Source organism: Paramacrobiotus metropolitanus, unplaced genomic scaffold (assembly GCF_019649055.1).
Source record: "Paramacrobiotus metropolitanus isolate TYO unplaced genomic scaffold, Prichtersi_v1.0 Parri_scaffold0000123, whole genome shotgun sequence".
NCBI classification, from domain to species: Eukaryota; Metazoa; Tardigrada; class Eutardigrada; order Parachela; family Macrobiotidae; genus Paramacrobiotus; species Paramacrobiotus metropolitanus.
In genome coordinates, this window is record NW_026570343.1 from 293,727 (window position 1) to 317,338 (window position 23,612).

Genomic DNA, 23,612 nt, shown 5'->3' on the forward strand with positions numbered 1-23,612 from the left:
ATACCGGAATAATACAGTAAAAACGTAGACTTTTTGTGGTTGCTTGAGATATTCATGCCGTGACACTGTCGCAGTGTGAAAGCAGCACAGAAACGGCTTGGAAAATATATTAACCATCTTTGAAGAATAAGGAATATTAAATAAGACATCGGCTGAGGGTTCGTGATAACAAAACATAAAATTAACTGCAGTTCTGTTCTTGCTGCACAGCTTTTTCCTGTCATTATACGAGTACTTTATGTAGTCACTCTGATTGTATTTCTTCACTTTCTCTATATGGTACTCTGAAGCGCTATGTACTGCCCAGTAGAGAAATAATTTTGGAATTTTGCAGTGCAACTGTTTATTTCCTTCATTTGTAAACCAACTGAAAGCTATTCGAAGTTTAAGCAGCTAAGCGGAATTACAGTAGAAAATCTATGCTTTATCTACGCTTGCACAGGCCGCGATGCTTATGCACTTTGAAAGATACTTTAGTTTTTGAAAACAAACTACCATAAGGCTTAAGCAGTTTTGGTTAATTTCGTCATCCGGAGACCGTTTTCAACACACCGTCCCTTCTTCACCAGCAACGGCAGCAGTGATTATTCTTGAATCAACTTGGAGGTTCCCCAGATCTGGTATCTCATACCGTTGCAGTTGGCCATATACCGAGTTCCACTACTGTATGAAGCCTGTAAAAATGTGCTACCCTTCAATTTTCCCATTGCACAACTGCGAGAGCTGTGATTATTTATATTATTATTTGTAACATATTGGCAAAGGCTCGCCCATCTGTTAACCATTTTGACATACCGCGACGGATGCATGAGAAAGGTTAAAGACGGCCACATTCCACTTGTAATCAGGGTAATATGCCAATAGTTTTTCATTGATTGGACCAGCGATTTGTGCCGGGAAGCGAGGGTCGTTCTTGTTGCAGTAGTAAGTGACCCAGATGTCCGTTTGTACATGCATAGACCAGGGCATATCGAGCCAACCATATTGCCAGGCCGGCATATTGCTGATAAATTTAACTTCTGTGGTGGCAGTGGAGTTCTTTTCACTGCTGCTATGGCCAGTCTCGACCGCGGTCCCTATCACATCCCCCACAAAGTGTTCAAAAAAATTTCTCATAACAGAAATAATTATTTGCTGGTTTACTGAATCAGTTCACATGGAACTGTAAACAAAACTAGAGTAGCACTGCAAAAGCCGTTATTCAGCAGTTAGCGCCGGAAAGACTATACAGACGCCTTTTGCAATTACCTGCATCTTGTCCAAGGATAACGACAACCGCTGCAAACATACAGGTGCTTAGAATAACGAGTGTATGCATCTTTTCAGCTATTACGAAATACGAGGTATTAGAATGGATCTAATTTAAAACCAAGGAACAGCGGAATACGGCTTTTGTTTGAAACTTATGAAAATCATTTGGTTGGAGAAAGCATTTTATAAAGCAAGAACGAGACCCATATTTTTCTGACATATGGCTGGCATTGGCGAAGATAAGCAGGACAAGAGAACACTACGTCATAAGCGTCCACACCAACTGTGAGCGTTATCAGCGGATACGTCCCCCGGTCACGTTAAACAATGTGGCGCCAATTTCAGAGGTTCGATGCATCGGCCTTCATTATACAGCAGCATTATTGATAGGATGTCGAAGAAGAACCTCATGCGGAAGAGATAATACGAATGACGGAATATTACGGATCTTATCGCGTCTGCAATAAAAGATTATTCATGATGAAATGACAACTACAGGATGTGTGTCATTTGACATAAATGTTGAGCGGAAATGCTAAACTCAGCTGTTATCAGTGCAGAGAACAGTGCGAACAGAACTGTCATGCTATGACGTCAGCAATGCAAAATGTTATAAGAATTCCAGGGTGCAGTTTATTTAACTGCGTTTCTGCTTACGGAATCCTTGCAGGCAGTATCCAGAGCATGGTGGTTATTATTCCAAGCACTTTAGCAGAATGATAAAACTTCCGAATTTTTATTATCACAAAACTGTTAGAGTGCATGTGCAATAAAGGTTCAGCGTGCTTCTTTTTTATCAGGTTCACCGCTTCACGTACGGCGAACAAGCGAGCGGATCTGAATTTGTCAGCAGCTATTCGTCTGCCGAACACCACACAACGTCCACCAACACTGCTGTCCGCTTCAAGTACAAGCCAAAAGGAAAATTTACTGAATGAGGATATTGTAACTTAATTTTAAGTCGCAAATGGAATTGTAAATAAACAGTTACATTATTATGCGAAGAAACGCGAAACAGTTGGCATTTGCTCCCCTTAATCACGTCGTAACTTGGCTATACATAAGCAGTAATTTGCAAGCCTAATTGGTTCCCTGGCACACCCTTATAGAATTTGTTATTAGCACTACGTTTAGTAAATGGACTTCCGGTTGTAAAAGCTGCAGTGCGCTGCAGATAATTCGAACCGAATCAGTTTTCACTAGTTGCACTGGTTACTTATTAAGACAGCTTGGCAGCGACATTTCTATGGCTGTAATTCTGTGTAACAGCATACAATTTAAGCTTTGTTATTCTTCCTACTTTCGTATCCATCTTATCATGCAAGTTAGTGTACTGTAACAGCGCATAAATTCTGCAGTATACAAAGTACTACGCAGGTATAAACGCTGAATGTTTTGGAAATAGGTAGTATTTATTAAACCGTCCCGAAACAAGAGCCGAAAACTTATTGTAAGCGGGGAAACGAGTCTTTTAATTAATGGCACCGTTAAATAAGATAGGTAATACGATAGGTAACATGTATGGTATAGTAATATGTATAGAGCAGAGGTACTGTTTACGTACATAAGAATATAAGACGGTCAGAATACAAACATACAAATATTCAGTTGCGGTCAGCTTGTTTCGCACAGCAATAGTAGCATCCGCTCGATGAATCAGTTCACCATAACTCGGCCGTTTCCAGCGGCATGTCCGAACATCGTACTAACATTATGGGAAATAATCCGAGCGATATCCAAACGAGAATACGGGACGAACGGAAGGAGTGTTTTAAAAACACAATACTGTATCCTAACCCTGCACTTGAAGGAAATTTGTACAGTGCAGCCACACGTACTTGTACGACCGCATTCACCATTCACATACACGGCTTGCAGCTAGTGCATGTTTAGAACGTGAATTGGCTGAACGTTTATCCGGCTATACAGCACCGTGCCGCTCATAGCGTACAGATTTCCTTCAAGTGCAGGGTTAGGATACAGTATGCCAATCAAATAAGTGAACTGGTTTTAAATAGCAGCCAAATAGCCATTAGTACGAGCACCATTGCTGTAATTACACAACACCACGTGCAACATTTCTGGGTCGTCGTCTTGCCGATTTTGCTTGTTTCGGCATCCGAGGCATGTCCCGGTACGGCAATGCTAACAACGTCAAGCAGCTTGTCGGTTTCCATCGTCGCCGCCGATCGTTCCGGTTCAGCCTGAAAATACATAAGCACGCTGAAATGACTACTATAAAAATTGCAGTGTTTCAGAAAAATTCCTTCAAAAATGCATTAATGGGAACTAGTAAAAAACTAAGTTCAGTAATAGGCTGTGTATACAGCCTATTACTGGACTTAATGGACTGCGCAATTTATTGCAACATGATAAACGGTAACGTGATAAACAGCGGTAAATCGCTTATCTTACCGATAAAGAACAGTTAGCAAGCTAAGTGCAGTTAAATTCGTGGCAAATTCCCTGTACTGCTTTGTTAAACGTCGGCTCGGCCCACTTTCTTTGTTGCGCATGAGAGCGTTTTATGTCGCCGCCGGCCGTGCACACGGCCCGGTTTTTCTTTGCTGCTCGCCTTCGGTTCAGTCGTGCTGACAATCTGATACGTTTCAGTTTGCCGATTTAATCCTCTGCTGTTTTCGTTTAAGCGTCGGAAGCGAGCAAAGCCGTTTCCGTCGGTTAGCGCCACAGGCGGAGCAACTGCCGGTGGACTGTCCCGATATCTTCCCGGACCTCAAGGCAGCCTTCTGCAATCCCCAGAGCTGAACGAATTGCTGCAGGCTCATATCGCTGAGTCTACTCGGACAACGTACAATACTGCCTTCAACCAGTTCCAACAATACTGCGCGGCTAAATCGCAGCCATCCCTGCCGGCTACGCCGGCAACTGTTGCGGAATTTGTAGCGAAATTATATGCAGATGGTAAATGCTATCGGACGGCCACGGTTTACCTCGCCGGCATCCGGAATCATCACCGTGAAGTGAACGCAGTTAATCCCACAGACAACGACATCGTTTACCGTGCTCTTGAAGGCTACCGCCGGTTAGCAGCGCCAAAGAAAGATCGGCGACTTCCGGTTACACTGTCGCACATGCGATATTTGAAAGACGCCTTAAGAGCGGCCGGCATATCAGAGTACGAACAGCTGCTGTACTGGACGACGTTCACATTCCTGTTCTTCGGCTTCTTCCGTATTGGAGAAATAACAGCAGCCGCCGCCAACCGTTTTGACCCACAGCGGATTTTGTTATGGGGGGACGTAGTGGATGCTGGAAACCGCCTAACGGTGCAGCTGAAGGTCACAAAGACGGACCAGACGGGGCAAGGTAGTTCTGTAGCGCTGACGGCGACTGGGCGTTCAGTCTGTCCCGTGCAGGCATACCGGAATTACCGTGCTCGCGTTTCCGAGCCTGCGAACGAGCAGCCGCTGTTGCAGCGCGAAGATGGCAAGTTCGTCACGAGGGCAGATGTGGAGAAATGCCTCCGCCTCCTCCTCAAGAATCACCCCGAGAGAGAACGGATCAACACGCACAGTTTTTCGTATCGGCGCGGCAACGACGGCCGCCGCCAATAACGTGCCTGACCACGCCATTCAACTGGCCGGACGCTGGCGGAGCAACTGTTACACCCGCTACATTCGCCACTCCGGGCCACCTGTGACACTGAATCCCTATCGGACAGGATAGATTGTTTGGGGGCAGTCGGGCGGAAGTGGGGATATCGGAGACTCGAACCGGTGAGGTCATCACCTGCACCTTCGATCTCGTATATGCCGCCGCGCCGTCGACCTGTTCTTCCCGCAAACGCCCAACTCTGTCTGCCGTTCGAGTGTACGGAATTTCCACAAGAATTTAAAGAACAGTTAGCAAGCTAAGTGCAGTTAAATTCGTGGCAAATTCCCTGTACTGCTTTGTTAAACGTCGGCTCGGCCCACTTTCTTTGTTGCGCATGAGAGCGTTTTATGTCGCCGCCGGCCGTGCACACGGCCCGGTTTTTCTTTGCTGCTCGCCTTCTGTTCAGTCGTGCTGACAATCTGATACGTTTCAGTTTGCCGATTTAATCCTCTGCTGTTTTCGTTTACCACCCGCCCACCCTGCATGGTGGACTTTGTTGTTATTGCTTTCGCAACTGTTCTGTTACTCAATGCAATAAACGGGGGCAGTCGGGCGGAAGTGGGGATATCGGAGACTCGAACCGGTGAGGTCATCACCTGCACCTTCGATCTCGTATATGCCGCCGCGCCGTCGACCTGTTCTTCCCGCAAACGCCCAGCTCTGTCTGCCGTTCGAGTGTACGGAATTTCCACAAGAATTTAATGAGGCCAGTAGAACACCGGCTGCTGGCAATGCAGCCCTTTCATCATGCGCTGCTGCTCCAGCGGGAGGACTCAATCCTGCTTCTTCTTGCTGTAGTTTTGCGCAGACAGCGTTATAAGCCACTAGCCAACGCTGCCAAAATATCGGACCCAGTCAATATAAAAGTGTTTGGTAATTAATAATCTTGTATAATATTCTTGTATGCTTTTGCTTGATCGCTTACGTATTTTGTCATTAGGCGCTGATACTGCTGACGCGACGCTTCCTCCCCATCAGCCTTCGACAGTGTATCATGAGTAGGATTAGCTGCGCCGTGGGAGTCACGGGTACTTTCCTCAATTATGTTTTGGTCCTCCATATTAGTGTCGACAATGCAAGAATCCGTAAGAAGCAAACAAATTCACCAATAATGGGCTACAGCATTGGAAAGGCTATGAATAAGGATGTTCCGTTGCAAAAATATTCAACATGCAATCACACTTACAGGGAGCGACATACTACATGTCGGTATGGTACATGGAAGAAGGACGGGGAACATATTATTATGTACGTATAATTGTACAGCATGTATAACGTTTGAAAGCGAGCAGTTGGTGCACATACAATACGTATGCGAGAAGCTGAACTGGTCCAACCTCTATCACACAGCGGCAGATGATACGGGAAGCATGTGGATTTATTGATCCGGGCATTTTGTCGTTGTGGTCCATTTCAACAGGAAGGCTGTACATATGCACGGGAAGCAGTCGCAGTATCAGTGCGTGTGCGCCCGGTAGCAGTCTAGCAACAGCTAAGCGCCCCACCACCCCATATTAGTAACTTTTAGGAGGTTAAGTTTAGGGTGTGTCGTCCCGGGACGGGAAGAAGCTTAAATCCTATGGCATTGGGACTGGTTACGTAACACATTTGAAAACATTCAGAGTAATCCTAGATAACTCTGGATACCAGATCCATTTTACCTGCGCCTGCCGTTGAATTATCTGTCTGGCCACTCTTGTGAAGCTTGTCAAACAAAGTTTAACTGTTTGTCAATCACGCACTATGCAATAGTAAGCATGAAGCGTCTAATCGCTTGAAGTCGCTTCATATATGTAGTCAGCAAATTTAGATTACTTTCTGTATGCCAGTCGAGCATTAATGCGGTTAGGGGCTGCGTGCTGGACGATTCAATAATGCTAGATGGACGATTCTCCTTAGATTCGTATACTATCTCAGCGGAGTATGCGTTTCTGATCTAATTCCGTTTTCTTGGCTTGGTATATCATAAGGGCCAAAGGCTTTCGTGTAATACGGTAAAGTGCATCACTTGTACGCAGTAAGGCTCATAAAAATATTTATCGCAATAAATTAGCAATGTAAAGAGGGCAACTATTGTGTTCAGGAAATAAAAAATCTTGTTTATCCTTTAGGAAAAGCATTTAATTGAAAGGCCTCCAGCGCCTATCTTAATCAAGGTCTTTCGTTATTTTCATTGCCCTTTACGTTGCTATAGTTTTCCAAAGAGATGCAAGCAAACAGGAATGCAAGTTTCACAAGTAACCAGCCTACTCAGCATAGACTACCACGTAGTTATCGTCAGACCGCGCCGGACAACTTAGTGTGCGTGACCGACAAAAAAAGTCCTGTTTTCCTGAATACAGACCACTTTAGCTTCGTTGCGGTCGATTAATCCTCTTTTGATTACTTCCTTATTACCAAGTATATCTACAGCACAAGTAGTAAAACCCAGCTACAAATCTGAGCGTACTTCTATTAATTAAGCCTCCTGATTACAGAAATGTGCTGGTATGTCGCTGATCGTAAAAGCGACAAAAACATAACAAAAAAACGCAAAAAAACGCTGGCAGGCAAATTTCGCGGAGAAAATTTGTGAAAAATACACGTCAAACTGAATTTTATGAAAAGACGTCTTTCAAAAACGTGCTTTTTCCAGCAATAAGAACCTTAAGCATCAACAGCGCCATTTCGACATTTTCCCGTCGTATGAAAACCCATTCTTTCCTTAACTGAAATATGTGGCTAGCCACCTGGAACACTGCGTCAAGCCATCCCAACAGAATCCGAAGGTTGGCTTCGCTTTGCTCCGATTGCAGCTTTTCCACAGCATCGTGGACAAATGTGTTAACGGCTGAGAGGGTGTTCCGCAGTTCTATGGCATCTTTCCGGTACGGCTCGGCTTCCGTAGCTTCGTAAACTTTCAGACTAAGCTTTCGCATGATTAGCGGTAGCTTGGAACAGATTTCCCAGTCAGCTGTCAGGCGAGACTGTTGCGACGATTGATAATAATTATTGTCTATCGTTCCGAGCTGTATCACTTTCAGCACAATTTCCATTGGATGAGCCGGCTGTTTCATGAGCAACGTTATGATATCCCGCTGCGATTTATGGTAATCCCGTAGGGCAACATGTACCTAGAAAACGGAAGCACTTTGTGCAGCCATCATCTGTATCACGCATTACGTATCGGCAGCCTAATTAAACTGTAGGTTTTAGAAATTAGAAAAGATTACTTGATCACTGCTTCGCAATTGTTTAGTGCCTTAACACTCGGTACCCAGTTTTATTGCTTTTACCTTTACACTTTCTCCCAGAAACAAAAATAAGACGAAATTTTATAAAAAAATCAAGCTTTGCATTATAATTCGCAACGGAAACCAAGATTCTTATTTTCCACACTCCCTTACAGTTTCATATCAAATAAAATAATTTGGCGAAAAATTAGAAATTATGTGATACAGATACATGTGCGGCGCCGCATCCGCTTTTCATCTCATGTGAGAAATCCATCTTGTATTTTGTGGAATAAAATATAATCCAACAGTCAGTATTTTGCAGAAAGAAGGAATGTCTTTGTATGGAAGAGTACTAATATTTCAAAAAATAGTTTAGGTGCCATGGTCAACAGGGTGTGCCCTAACAGAAGTTTAATGCGTACGTCTATACCGTAGTCTCAAAATACGGGCTTTTCCATGATTTTAAGTTAGTCAGAACTTGCGGAAACTATAAATCAGCCGATGACATTTCTAGTTATTTGACGCCTGTAGCCGGCAGAAAGGTGGACGGGTGGATGTTCAATGAAATCGCATCCACCAATCTGCCGACCTTCGGCAGAAAGGTGGATGCAATCCGGCAGAAAGGTGGACGGCTCATCCGCCAATCTGCCGAAGGTCGGCAGATTGGTGGATGCGATTTCATTGAACATCTGCCATCCACTTGTCCACCTTTCTGCCGGCTACAGACGCCTATGAAATTGGTTACTAATGTATCTGTACACGGTGAGGTCACCACAGGCAAACTTTAAATTTTCAAATAGTCGGTATTATTTTATTTATTCGAAAACAGAGATGTTATGTACCATACACACGAATGTTTTTACAAATTATGGAATTTTTGGGGATTTGCAGCTTGGCAGTGGCAAAATCGGTGGTTGCACTCGACAATTGCGAAGGCCTTCAACTCAACAAGTTTAGACCCCGCAAAATCCCCAGAACTGAAGACTGCAGAAAAGACGTTGCTTACTCGTAATAATACTATGGTATACGCGTACGCATTTTTGTTTTGTTTAGCCACGCCCTATGAACCTTGGCACTTGAAGCTATTTTTTTAAATGTACTTCAGAAGTATATTAATTTTATGCAGAGAATTTTTTGAATGTACAGTATACCCGTAAAACGTGCTATAGTAAAGTTTAAAGACGTAGACGTACTAAAGACGTAGTACGTACGTACGTACTACGTACGTTTATAGACGTACTAAAGTTTTCTATAATTACAAAACTCCTGCGCATAGCTTTGACCGTAAAACGTGCTGTAGTGCTCACGTACGTTATTTTGTGCTCACTTTAACGTACTTGCATTCTGTCGTGCACTTAGCTAATAATAATTCATTAATTACCTACGAGTACGAACAGCGTATTGTATGAACTAATTTACCGGAATGAATGAGATGCATTTCCATTCAAAAGAAACTTTGTGGTTATCGCTATGGCGTCGATTGCACGTGAATTATAATATGTTTTGAACCGCGATTCTACGGATTTTTGTGTGCTCTTGCTAAGAATACTAACCAAGCTGCGAATGATGAGTGCATGGGGATTGTCTGCCTCATGACGCAGTACTGCATTTGCCGACTCCTCGGCCGCCTGTACATCTCTGCGTTGCAAGTAAGACAGTGCCAAATTGCAGCCGACAGTCTTCAGCAACGAAATGCGTCCGTCTCCACTTTTGGTAGATGGTCGATCCAGAAGGCTCTTTGCATACTCATATTTGGTAATCGCCTTATCAACGAAGCCCGTCTGTAATCGACCTAGTTGTTTTTCATAAATTTCTCTTTATATAAAAACTTTTATTTTCCGCGACGGACTCACAGACAAATATTTGTTGCCGCTGTCGATGGATTCTTCGGCAGCCTTGAGTAGGCCTTCCGCGTCAGTATTCGGCAAAGGCTGCTTCCTTACCGCTATTGTTTTTATCTGGGGTAAACGACAGCCCGCTCCGCGTCTGAGGAATTCTTCTGCCAGTCGCAATTCCGAAACTTCTCGCATACGGTTTATGGCACATTGAGTGACTACAAATTGCATATTTGTGCAACAAATATAGTTTTTCATATTATGAACTGTAACGGGACACAGCAGGACGGAGACAGCCGGAGAGATAAACCGGACTTTTTTATGAAGTAGGCTGTGCTGTGTTACATAATATAGTGTTACAGCGATTACGAAAAATTAGAAATTAATTGGAGAACCTTAATCGGATATACCTATGTCACACTAATGTAACAACGAAGGATAGCGCGATACACGCTTCGTGTTTACGCAGCGTGAGCAGTCCACTTTAATCTATGTTGAAGCTCGTTTCAAAACCGGTGATTTTTATATCAACGAAATCAAAAACGTATTGGTTTCGATAATTGCTGGAGCCAATTCCAACACTGATGCGCGCTACGCCAACAGTATAAAAGTAGTAACGATAGCACGAGGTATTTTTGGTATTTTAACAGTATGTCGCGAAGTCGGTTCCCATTGATTGCATGATCTGCATCCACCAAAACACAGCGTTGTAGCACTAAGCATACGCCATACCGTAATAATCGAATTATAAGCCATGGGTCATAAATATTGGAACGCCTCATGGGGGGGAGGGGGGCTCCAATTACGGGAGGAGCTTACAAAATCCAAAAGTATAATATTATTATTACTGACGCGGTCGGTGTATATAGATATAATCCACGTTTATGTAAAATGTTCACATGTGCTTTGAATCGGGCCTTGCATAATTATTGCATCAGCTTAAGGCTTATCTAGTTTTGTAGAGAGAGTAACCCTGCACTTGGATATTTTTCCAAGGTTAGACATAGAGCCCTGCGCGAGCGTCAAATGTTTGGCTCACGCTCGCTCGTGTCATTTTAACTATTGTAAAATTTTTCTCAGCTCGCTCGTGCTGAATCGTTTGCTCGCTCGCTCGGCTCGCGTCCAAATTTCTTATTGCTCGGATCGCTCGGCTCGTAGACAATTTCAAATTCTTCTGCTCAGACCGCTCGCGAGCAAAGTTGTATGCGGATTAATTGTAAACACGTACTTTGGTTTTTTATATGGCAGCACCGCTGCATGAATTTAAACCAGTTTATTTCGCGCGAAGCGCGAAGCCAACGCCCATTTTTCCAGGAAAATCGCCAGAAATTATATAAAAATTGATACGGGACAGCTTATTTCGCGCGAAGCGCGAAGCCAACGCACATTTTTGGAAGAAAATTGCTAGAAATTCTATAAAAAATAGTACGAGACAGAAAGCAGTGCTCAGCTCGCTCGTGACCTCTGATTGCCGCTCGCTCGGCTCGCTCGCCCATCGATAAACGACCGCTCGGCTCGACTCGGCTCGCGCCAGTAGTGGTAAAAGCTCGCTCATTCGGCTCGCGAGCCGCGAGCGCTCACGAGCCGAGCCGAGCCGAGGCTCGGCGCTCGCGCAGGGCTCTAGAACTTAGACATACGTGCGCTGTACGAGTCAGTAAGTATTATTGTATTAAATACTACCGTACAGTGTAGTACGTACAACTCATACCGTACGAAAAATGTCTGAAGAGCAGGGATACTCTACAGTCTACAGTGCTGTTTAAACCGTACCATTGGTTATCCATAAAACAAGATGACCGCTATCATTCTGTACGTGATATGGCCACGACGGGCTGACATCGTGATTGGAGAGGTACATCCCGGTAATACATGCATCCCTTGATTTTCGCAGGCCTAGGTAAGCAACGTACTGGTATCCGTTCCTGTACAGCGCGTCTTCGATAAAACGGTGCTGTTCCGTTCGATGCTTACTTCGCTCCTTAATCTTGTTAACATTGAAATCCTTTGCCAGTTTTTTAATATCCAGCTTGCGTAGGCCGCTGTCATCATCAGCCATCAAATTTACGTCCATAATGTCATCGTGGCGTATCCAGAATATGGTGATCCGCCTCTGATGGACAAGTTTCCCGGCAACACGAAATTTGCGCTTGCACGTGAAGAGACCATAACGCTGCCCGGATGATTTGGTTGTATGCAGCGGACCCGAGCTCAGAATTTCATTTAAAAGTGGCAAAGTTTGCTCGTGATCGGACGTTTGGAATAATAAATGCTCTTTAAAATCAGTCGAGTAAAATATAAAATTACGCCAATCATGATTATCTTCCGCAATCACCACCGCCCAGGTCAGCCAAGGATATCTGTCTGTTAACTGTTTACCAATCTCGCCCGCCAGCTGCTGATTGGCCCTGCTTGGTGCGTCATTGCAGCTGACCATGAAACCGTCAACGAGTCGTATGAAATCTGATGTAGGTTTCTCGCCGTTTGCTTGGTTCTCGGGTTGCCTAACAATAAACGGTTTTCTATGGTACCGGTTTTGCGCGGACTTTACCGTTTTCACGATGTTCCCCAGCAGTGATTCCAATTCTTCTTCCTGAACATGCAGCGTGGGAGCCCCAATTTCACCGCATTCACTTTCGAGACGGCGCTGGAAGATGGCACACCAATACGCCCGTAAGCTGTTTGTCAATAGCACATCGCACCACTCGGAAAACTCTTCGTACTCATACGCGTCAACAAGATCATCGAGAAACCGACTGCTCGCATCGTTGGTCGTGATGAGGTTGTGGTATTTCACTAGTGCGCCTCTAGCATTTTTCGCAAGAAAAACTCCTTTAAAATTTTGCTGCGATCGAGGATCACGTGCAGTAATGAAATTGTCGAAACGGTCGAAAATTTCGCACAGTTTCATACTGATAACGTCATGCTTGTTCGAAGCCATAACTTTCTGAGCTTGCCTTTCGACGGTCTCCCTTCCGGTGTTGTCTTGGCTAGCTGGATGTTGTCCTTTTCATCTGATTGGTCGTGCCAGGGTTTAAGTTGACAAACGTGTACGACGTCCTTTTTCCGTTGTCCATTTACATTCTCAATTTCATAATTGACGTTGTTTCTTTGTCGGATAACACGATATGGTCCATGCCAGTGTTTCAGTAGCTTGGTGGTCAAGCGAGTATCGGCTGTGCAGTTTCCTGCTGGCTTCTTTGATGGATTGATGCGCTTTTATTAGTTCATCGCGGGTGTCGAATAAAAAATAATAGTCCACAAATTTTCGACGTCTTTCAACTGAACCCGGATGGGTTTTATCTAATAGAGCGCTGAAAGCCACAACTATGAGCTTGCTACCTTGCGATGTCAGTAAGCTCATCAGCTCTTTTATGACTCCCCGGGCAGCAATCTCAACTAAGTCATGCAAGCCAGAGCGCTGTAATTCTCCCATTTTCTTAGTCACAGGAAACTAGATCGAAACCTAAGAAACTTAACGCACTGTTGACAGTTGCTGTGCCGGTTCTTCGGCAGTGCGATAATTACTAGTTTAACGGTTAGTGCAGGCAGCCGTCATGGTATCGTTACGCCAGTCCACACGACAGTAAAGAGGTGATAACTTTATTCGCTAATAATCAGTGAATAGCCGCTGCGAGTTGCATAATTCTGTTGCAGAGCATTTTTATCAAACTCCCATTGATAGATAACTGACAAAACCCGAAGACAACAAGATAAAAATAATAATACTATCAGATTAAGACAAAAACCCGGGATTATGTATAAACAGATTGTGTCGCAAATATAACAGGAACGACAGAAAAAGCAGGACACAGGTAAAATTGAAAATTATTATAACGAGCCACATTCACAAACGAGCTTGTAAGATACTAGTTTTATGGAGATGCTTATTCCGTTGCAAATTTCTGCGTAATCGTACGTGCAGCGTGCAATGGCCAGAAATAACCTTAAACCAGCTTATTTCTCGATTTTTTTACAGATAAATCCGAGAAAGTGAGACGAACTGAACATACAGAATAATGGCAACCTTTGTATGCTACCGTAGCACTTGGGTATATACTCGTACATTAACTCCACTGAATACTACGACTGAGTTTTCTAGTGATTGAATTAAGGGCTGCATGATGCACCGTGCATGTCTTGGCGTAAAACATAAACGCGACTGCCGGAGCAATCCATAATTTGAACCTGACCTTTCCAATACACATGTGCCGAGTACGAATGCGCGAGGTTTACTCTGTAAGTATCTGTGTATACGTACTTACACATGCGGCTCGCACTGTAATTAAACTGCCGAAAGCACAAACTGACCAAAAACAAGCGGAGTGGAGTCCGGACGTAGGAAGCGCGATAGGTGGATGGATTCAAATTTATTATGTATTATTATTTAGCTCTCCTAAAAAATAACCTTCTGTCACGACCTCGTACCACACACTGATTGACACTAGTACAGCGCCTGGACATAGTACAGCTGGCGTTGCTACGCCACACCTCCCCCAAGTGGGGAACCCACTAACACAAACAAAAACAGAAAATAGATAGCACAAAAAAAATAAAATTAATCACGAATTCCCATATTAATCAGTCATTAAGTTTATATCGGCTAGGCCGTGCTAGGATATCTTCTACAGCTAGCACATCAAATTCCTGCTCAACCATCATCGTCCGGTGTCGTCCACGGTCGGACTTCCGGTCCTCCTTTGCGGTCCGGCACACCCGTTCGATGTGACCACGCTTGCCACAGTATCGGCATTTTACCTCTTTTGCCCAGCACTCCGCTTTCATATGACCTTTCTGGCCACAGGCAAAGCACCCGTCGTGTTCGTCGTCTCGCTCGACACCGCTGCTCTCCTTGCTCTCGCCTCGTCTATGCCGACGTTCACCACCACGCTCACGGTTTCCATGCGCCACTCCGCCACCGTTTCTCCGACCACGCCCACCGTCACTCGGACCACGCCCACCGTCACTCGAACCACGCCCACCGTCACTCGGACCACGCCCACCGTCACTCCGACCGCTCCTCCGTCCTCCCCGTATCTGCGCCACGTCCCCATCATCGTCTCGGATTTTCAGCGACTTCTGATGCGACAATTCAAACTGTTCAGCCAGTTCCAGCGCCTTCTCCAGAGTATTGAAGTCCTTCGACATTAGTAGCCGCCTCGTCAGGTCACTTTCTACTCCGTTGAGAAAAGTGGCTTTCATATTGTCTTCTAACACGTCGGAAGGAAATCTGCAGTGGATGGCCTTTCTTCGAAGTTTGTTTAAGAAGTCAAGCAACGTTTCACTGGTTTCCTGTTTCAGTCGGAAATAATTCGCCCACTCGATGACCTTGAAGGTTTTCTTCACGTATGCATGCTCCAACTTCTCCAGCACTTCGGCCAAGGTCAATTCCGCCGGATCTTTTGGTAAACACATTGAGTGGACCATTTCGTAAGCCTCGACGCCCAAGGAGTCAAGCAGCACCCGCTTCTGCTCATCCGCGTCGTCTACTTTCTGTAGCTTGAGGAAATTCTCAAAGCGGGACTTCCATGATCCCCACACCATCTTCCCTGGCTCGAACTTGAGCAGAATAGGCAGTATTTCGTCCGCGGCCATCGTTCACACTCGCCCACACACCACACAACACTAATTCGCACGTTCACCACTCACACCACCACTAAACGCTCTAAGTGTTTACTGAGTACCACAAATCCTTTCACGCCAAGTTGTCACGACCTCGTACCACACACTGATTGACACTAGTACAGCGCCTGGAGATAGTACAGCTGGCGTTGCTACGCCACACCTTCTATAGGTAAGCAAAAGCTTTTGAAAATTGAAGGACAGTTAGCTAGCTAAGCGAAGTTAAATTCGTGGCAAATTCCCTGTATTGTTTTGTTTCGCGCTGGCTCAGCCTACTTCCTTTGTCATGCCTTGGGGACACGTGTGACTTGCCGCCGGCCGTGCACACGGCCCGACTACTTTTCGCATTCTGGTCTGATCAGTCGTGCTGACTAGCTCTTATTTTATCAGTCCGCCGATTTAGCCCTCTTGTGGTCTTCTTTTACCACCCGCCCACCGTACATGGTAACCTTTGATGTTATTGCTTTCGCAACTGTTCTGTTACTCAATGCAATAAATGGGGGCAGTCGGGTGGAAGTGGGGATATCGGAAGCTCGAACCGGTGAGGTCATCACCTGCACCTTCGAGTTCGCATATGCCGCCGCGCCGCCGACCTGTTCTACCCGCAAACGCCCAATTACTTCCGCTGTGTCTCGTACGGAATTTCCACAAGAATTTAACAAATATATTAGTAACGTATTTCCCTAACGACTGCGTAGTGCTTATCTCAGATATTGTTTATTTCCTTAATCAAGAGTTGATTTGATTCGGTAACCGCTGCTATAAAATAGCAGCTGCTTCGTCAAAGCACTGACAATCTTGAAAGACAATCACGCCACATAATTTGGTGCAATGGTGAGAAACCAGCGGTTTATTAGCATAAGGGGCACTCAGAGAGGACGAGAGCTGTTTTGGCTAAATATACAGATTCGTAGTTTTTCGTTTTTAAAGCAGATTTGCAACGGTAGTACAGCAAGTACATGCGTGACCGGCAAAAAAGGCGTGCTGACAACCGTGTCCTTGAGCATAACTGCTTCAGTGAGTTTCACAAACTTGTAAATCGTGGCGCTGTTGTTTGAAAATATCGTTGAGTAGGCATTTACAAACTGTTTATTTCGTTTTACCAATTGTCGTATTTTGTGTGGCCAAATGGTGTGAAACCTTCACATTCCATGGCAAGCACCGCGCGGCTGTCAATGCCTGTCATTATTGTGTTACTGCTTTCTTTTTAGACATTCCGAGTTTCTAGTGATTGCTCTGACCTGCCCAGTTCAAGACATGGTGATTTCATCCGATTCTTAGTGGCCAAGATAATTTTTGCACCTTTTCTGTGCGAGTTTCGGTTAATAATAATTAACAATATTTTGTATTGATTTCGTTGACTTGGAAGCCCTCTTAATTTCATTATTTAACTTTTGCGGTGATTCGGCATTTTCATTAATCGTTCTTTAATCTTAATGCTGATAAATCTGCATCAGTTGTGGTTCCGGTGAATGTCACACAACATTTGCAGTTCTCATTGCTGTTCTCATTATTATTCGAAATCTTAACATTTTTCCGTCGCTGGTTGCATTACAAATGCTGCAAATTGCCAACTTCGGAATCATTACGATGATTTGATCAGCACTTACGCAGAGAGGAAATTCCAGCATTTAAAGTTGGAAGCGGTTTTTATCACTGACAGTGTCCGACATTCCACCACCCACTTGACGAATCAACAGGCTTAGAAACAAGAATTTGAGGTATGTAGACATTTTTAAAGTAAGCAAAGTTTGGTGCAGACACGGGCATGGTATTAAGAAAAACACTTCAGATTTGCATGATTAGTAGAATATTCCATGAATTATTTGCGGCAGGCTAACCTGCCAAGTGGCAAGTCTAGGAAACGGCGCGGTTTTAGATACTTGTAGCTCATGGTAAATGGCTGACGAATCCCTCCCGGAAAAAGTGAGATCGTAGCGTGTTGCGTTGATATGACTCCACATATCAACGGAGCACGTTAGTATGTCCGCTCTCGCATTGGCCTGTCGAGCCTCTATCCGTTCTGTGAGTGGCCGGTTTACCCAACCAGATTTGTGCGAAGCCACTAGGCGTAACGATAACAAATGCGCCGATTGGTGCAAGGCTACCAATCATGAAATTAATAGTCAAATAGCATAGCATTTGAAAAGCAGTAAAAGCCGAACATTCCCTACGAAATGGCCGCTAATATGCAATCAAAAATTTGTTTTGATTTTGAGGGCAGTCTAGATCATTAGTGCTGCTTTTTCATTTCGTTTCTGATTTTTTTATTCTCTGATCCGGAGGGCGCCACGTTGGAAATAGAGGAAGGCTATGCGGAGCTCCGCAGATGGAATAGCACCTAAAAACGAGACTAGACTCAGCAACATGCGTTATGGTTCCAGTAATCTTCCCATTCAAACGTGTAGACTACACTTATACCTACGACCACAAAAAAACTTGAAAACTCACCTTGCACAATTATAAAATTCAATAATGTCCGTAAAAGGAGGTCCTGCGTCGAAAGTGGGGATGATCTCAGTGCATTCCATCTCAGAAACATCACTTGTGCAGACGTTGGAACTTCCACGCTTGTTAGAATGAGTGTGTGGCTGTGTGCTCAACGCTCAATGTGTGAGCTCAATGAGTGTGTACTAATGCTGCACTGCATGGCCGTTGTAATGTGAGTGCAACAGCCCGAGCTTGTACGAGCAGGCGCTGTACGCAATATTCCCCTAGTGCGTCCCTAATTACCTATGTAGAAAGATGTTCACGGAGTTCTCTCGCAGAACTTCTTCGTTTTAGCGGCAGATTTTTTTTCCGGCAGGGAATGCACAACAAGCGTCAAGAATTTCGATATAAAAAACGCTCGCTGTAATTACATTCTCCACAGCACGTTAGAACTTAGAAGAGAAGCTTTCCAATACACTTATATCATTCCTCGTTATGATCAAAATGCTTGGTGTTTTGTGGCTGTGCGTAATCAGCTTGGCATGGCTTGCAGTAGCCAACGGCGACGACATCCCGTACACCATTCCGGCAGGTCAACCAGACGGCTTCGCGCAGTACGTCCGCATCGAAAAACCCTATCCGAATGGTGGAAGCAACAAACAGCACCAGTTCGACCATCTTCCCGGGCTCGGCATAGGGTTAGGACAAGGATCGCGAATAGTCGCCTCAGTGTATGATGACACTCTCAAGCCGGGAGAGAAGAGGTGCCCCGTGGACGGCGATCCTCACTGCCGTGACTGCGTGGCGGGATACAAGGCCAGCGACTTTGTGCAGTCGCAGTGCTGCTTCGCCCACCACTGGGCCTGGATGAATAACCGTCCAATCCGCGACGTTCTGCCGTACCGCTTCCATCTGTCACCCGTGAACCAAACAGAACCCCCCGAATATCGTGATAAATACGCGATAACTGGCGACATATGGCACGGTACGTACCCACTTCCGAATTCCGATATTCCGCTTTCTAAGGGGGCAGTATCATGTCGCTTGAGTTTCCTGCAAATGTAACCACAATAATTATTATTTTTCCGCTTCTGTAATAATTATCTATCAGTCGGAACGCAAGGGACTCTGCTGCGCTTTGGTCTATAATGTTTAATTATGACACAAAATATTCATACAATTACGAACATCAATCGTGCCCTAATTTATTCCGAGATTAGTATTATTTTTAACTTTGATTCTGTATGCGGTAATACATGGGTTGAGTAAGCGGAGTTTGCTAATGTATTTTTGATCTGCATATCATCCTGCAGAAACATCCGTTGCGCGTGTAATTTTTTACTACGAAATCAATCAAGTAAAGTTTGGGTGCAATGTAGAGGATCCGTGCACTACGGAGCCAATTGCCACCATTCCAGAAGGAGGCTACATCCCTTGCCGCCAGCGCAACGCTTGTCCGAAAGTTAGAGGAGATGGGACCATATACTGACTTCTGTACGTTGGTACGGGGAACCCTCAGTTACTACCCTAGTTCGAGAAAAAAAGACACTGTTTTGGATCGGGACATTTTATAGCAATTTTTATCACCAATTAACCTTTGTCATGCTTCTTTTCTTATGGCCTTTGTTTCTTCCGTATGCTTTTTTCTTTCTGTGTTCTGTATTTCGTAGCTTGTCTGATTTTTTTCACACAGTGTACCGTGTCGTTACAGCGTATACATTCTCATTGTAATTGGTGTGTGGTAGCAGTAAAAACACTACCGGAAAAGACGTCGACTAAGGGATTTGACCCGGTATATGGTACCACATTTGTATAAAGCACATGCACGAAAACTTTCAATATCGGACCAGTATCGCTGCACCGTAAACACTTCCTTGCTTTGTTTGAGTTTCATCATCTAACAGGGGATGAAGTCCGATGAACGGCTAGTTCACCCCTGTGCGCGAACAGAAACGGAAACTGAACGCCAACACACTGCACACTTTATCTCTCTCTCATACAACACATCAAAGGCCACACCTTGCTGCGGGGCAAAAAGGAAAAAGCATCCAGCTCAGACGACGAATTCTGGCAACTAAAGAATCTACCAGATTTAGAATCTGGTAGATGGAGAAAAACATGGCAAAAACAGCAAAACAACCTAGCAGCCGCCTGTGCGCGGGTGAACGGAGAGGCCACTCCTCCTCACAATCACATTCTTCAGCCATATGATTTGTATACATAGGCGTGAAAACCTTTTGTGCGCTTAACAACCGATTCGGGAGTTACGGAATCAAATTCATGCAATCCGTGCGTGCCATAGCTTCTAAAATTCAGAAAAAATGTTTGAAACCGAAAAGATCATAAGTAAAAACGTTTGAAAGAAACGATTATTTCACGATTTTAAGGAATTTCGTTTAGCATAGAGGTCTATGGACAACCGCCTCATGGGTCCGGGGTTTTTAGTCTTCTACGGTTACTGTACTTCTACTACTAGAGTCTAGCGCCTGGCACTACTTGTAGAATTTTGACTTTCGAGTCGACTAAATAAGTCTAAATCGTAATGACTTTCTAATGTTTCACTTTGGGATCAGCATGCGCCATACAAATTTCCGAAATTGCGGATACCTGATTAGCAGTACATGATAATTTTCCTCAGTTTCTTTGAAGTCTTTTGTGAATTTGGTTAGACTCTGTTGGACAGGTGCGAGTGCGACCAACGAAGATCTCAGCCTAGGACGATCTGGTGTAGAACGTGTAGCGCAGAAAACATGGCAGCATCATGCAGCCTCTCCCAAAGAAATGGCACGATTGACCTGCTGCTCGAAATCAAAACCCAGGTTGCAGTTCTGTGCGACTGCATGAGATCAGGCTCGCGTGAGTTAACTGACAATTGGTGCATGCCTTCCTAATCACTTTGGTCGTGCATAGAGCGTTTTAATATCACCAGTTTAGCCACTTTATCATTAGACTGTCATTATTTATGCACGATGATTGCTTGGTGACTGCTCTGCAGAGTACGTGCGCAATACCCGTGCCAGAATAATTACGGAACGATCCTACCAGGCAGAGATGAAAGCATATTGTAACGAAACTCGAACTGCCGTTCGGACAGGCACCACCGCCACACTTCACGTTCGTCCCGACGTGCAGGAGCTGGTCCAGCAGTCCGCAGCCGACCAAGGCCGCCACTTCGCTGATATGCGCCAGCTGGCTCAGAACGGTAGGTGCTAGGATCAGGATGTGTGCAGTGCACTGGGTGCAGCGGCTTGGAAGACCTGCACAAGCGGGGCTTCCTAGAAAGCCCGGGTTCCCATGGTGGTATATCGTGTGCTGGTAACTTTTGGCAATTTTCAATCAATTTCTGCATCGGCGTCACAGGTGAAAATGATATCACCCTGTCCCGGGCACTGTGCTTTGTAATGTTTCAAGTACTGTACTCTATATATTCGGTTACCTACAGTATTTGGCTTTTTCTGTGTATAATCGATTTGTCACATTGTGAAGCACCAGATATTATTGGGCTGATTGCCGGCTAGGTGCTAGCTAACTAAAAAAACTGGTGAGAAAACAAAGAAAAAGTGCTATTTAAAAATCACCGTTTTTTTCGAGATCGGTCACACAATCATGGCGCATGGCCACTGCACTACAATTTGCAGAATCATCAGCCTTGTCCCGAGATAACTTATGCGGCTAACAGTTCAACTGTCTGTGATAACGTTCAAAGATATTATTTCGCCCGCTTTTCCATGCTCCTAATTGCACTATGGATTGTTGTATTGTCCACTGCTGTAAAAGGGCATCTCCCCGTCGCACGAAGATATATTTAATTCGTTATTATGCCGTACTGGTACCCTGCACTTGACCAGACTTTTGTAAGGGGTGAGCAGTACGTACTGTGGCCATGTGCGAGTTAAGCGACTTAAGCCAGTTGACGATTCTCGTCGGGGTGGCTCCCTGTGTTGGGAGCCGTGCGCGGGGAAGTCACCAACGCGATTCAGGTTGGTCAGTACTGTGCAGTGTGCAGTCGGCACGCAATTGCAGGCCGTGTATGTGAATCCTGAACTGATTCGTACAACGTACGTGCACCTGCACTGCGAACAAATGGACAAGTGCAGGATGTACTTGTACAGTACCACATAACAGTATGTACTTGTACAGTACCAAACTGCTAAATGACAATTTGCCTTTCTCAGAGTTTGATCGCGCGGCAGCACAGCGCTCCGTGTGGGTGAGTACGGCGACAGCAGCGTTCCATGGGGCCATCGGAGCCGCTGCTTCACTGAGTGCCGTGCAAATCCCGGAAGCTGACGAGACGCACTCCGACCTTCTGAGGATGTACCAGAAATTCGTTGCATGTGCAGGTGAAAATTGAACTGGACGTGATTAGTTAATATTTGTTTTTTAATGCGCATTTCGCTGGCAACGGTGGTGGACATGGGCGAGGAAATCGCAAACAGTGGATAGATAAGGTTGCATTCGTGATATGGCTTTCTTTTACATTGCTCTTGTGTAATACACAGACGCTGGCAAACTCCTGGAAGAGAACCTGCTGCACTGTTGTTTGGACACAGTGCTACGAAAACAGAATTACGTAGAGTTGGTAAGCACAAGTAAATATTGCTTACTTTCCTCGATTTATCCGTGAGTAAATGGATGAGGTCAGTGTGCTTCGTCGGGCTACCGATCACTTCGGCCGTTATCATTTCGGCCGTGTTCATTTCGGTCAAACTTTTTCGGCCGCCGTTCATTTCGGCCGAGGCTCACTTCGGCCGCAGCTCATTTCGGCCGACGCTTATTTTGGTCTAATCTGGGCAAGAAAACGTTACTTTTGATGTTACTATGATTAAATGGTACCATAGATTTTCGAATAACCTAAAAATAACCTAACAATAACTTAAGAAATAACCGAAGAATAACCTAAGAAAACCTAAGAAACCTAAGAATAACCTAAGAATACATAACAAAACTAAAAAAACCATAAGAAACCTAAGAAAACCTAAGAACCCTAAGAAATCTAAGAAACCCTAAGAACTTGAGAAACCTAAGAAACCTAAAATAATAATCTGGAAAACTTAAAAAACCTGAGAAAACCGAAGCAAGATAGCGAGAATTAGGAAAACTTGGGAAACTGAAGATGGCCAAATGTCCTGTTGCCGAAATGAGCGGCGGCCGAAATGAGTGCTGGCCGAAGTGAGCCTCGGCCGAAATGAACGTTGGCCGAAATGAACGCATGCGGCCGAAATGTAACGCGGCCGAAGTGATCGGACGCGGCTTCGGCTACGGCTACGTCGAATGGATCGGTAAATTAGTTACTAGGTGCCAGTGCTGCCAGCTTCCATCATCGGTCGTATGTACCGATTGAGTTAGTATTTTCGAATCTTCTGGAACCAAAATTTCTTGATTTATTTAATTTTTCTCGTACTATTTTTTATATAAGTATTAAATTTTCCCTTGTTCGGCAAATTAGCACTTTAATAGTTGTGGTTGCTTTCCAGGTGGTGCTTATTCAGGCAGCCAATAAGCGTGAAACGCAGCCGTAGATCTGCCTGGAACCGAAACTTAACCGCCCATTCAGTATGCGGCTGTATGCCTGACATGACTGGATAGTGGTCTGCAGATTTTTCTTTAAACATCAACATTGTTGACCCTTTGCATATTTAATCAC

At 44.7% G+C, this 23,612-nt stretch overlaps 3 protein-coding genes across 3 annotated transcripts; 1 reads left to right on the forward strand and 2 right to left on the reverse strand.

The window, feature by feature from the left end:
• Positions 1-326: 326 nt before the first annotated feature.
• On the reverse strand, positions 327-1,416 carry LOC129598471 (uncharacterized). The gene is made up of 3 exons (XM_055496388.1): positions 1,249-1,416; positions 796-1,076; positions 327-674 (listed from the first exon to the last, which is right to left on the reverse strand). Exons 1-3 carry the CDS (start codon positions 1,316-1,318, stop codon positions 585-587), a joined length of 441 nt encoding a protein of 146 aa, XP_055352363.1. The 5' UTR covers positions 1,319-1,416; the 3' UTR covers positions 327-584.
• Positions 1,417-6,601: 5,185 nt separating this feature from the next.
• On the reverse strand, positions 6,602-13,454 carry LOC129598462 (uncharacterized). Its single transcript, XM_055496377.1, has 4 exons — positions 11,687-13,454; positions 9,935-10,134; positions 9,635-9,862; positions 6,602-7,979 (listed from the first exon to the last, which is right to left on the reverse strand). Exons 1-4 carry the CDS (start codon positions 12,852-12,854, stop codon positions 7,464-7,466), a joined length of 2,112 nt encoding a protein of 703 aa, XP_055352352.1. The 5' UTR covers positions 12,855-13,454; the 3' UTR covers positions 6,602-7,463.
• Positions 13,455-18,351: 4,897 nt separating this feature from the next.
• LOC129598484 (uncharacterized) lies at positions 18,352-19,671 on the forward strand. Its single transcript, XM_055496406.1, has 2 exons — positions 18,352-18,950; positions 19,345-19,671. Exons 1-2 carry the CDS (start codon positions 18,461-18,463, stop codon positions 19,452-19,454), a joined length of 600 nt encoding a protein of 199 aa, XP_055352381.1. The 5' UTR covers positions 18,352-18,460; the 3' UTR covers positions 19,455-19,671.
• Positions 19,672-23,612: the final 3,941 nt, after the last annotated feature.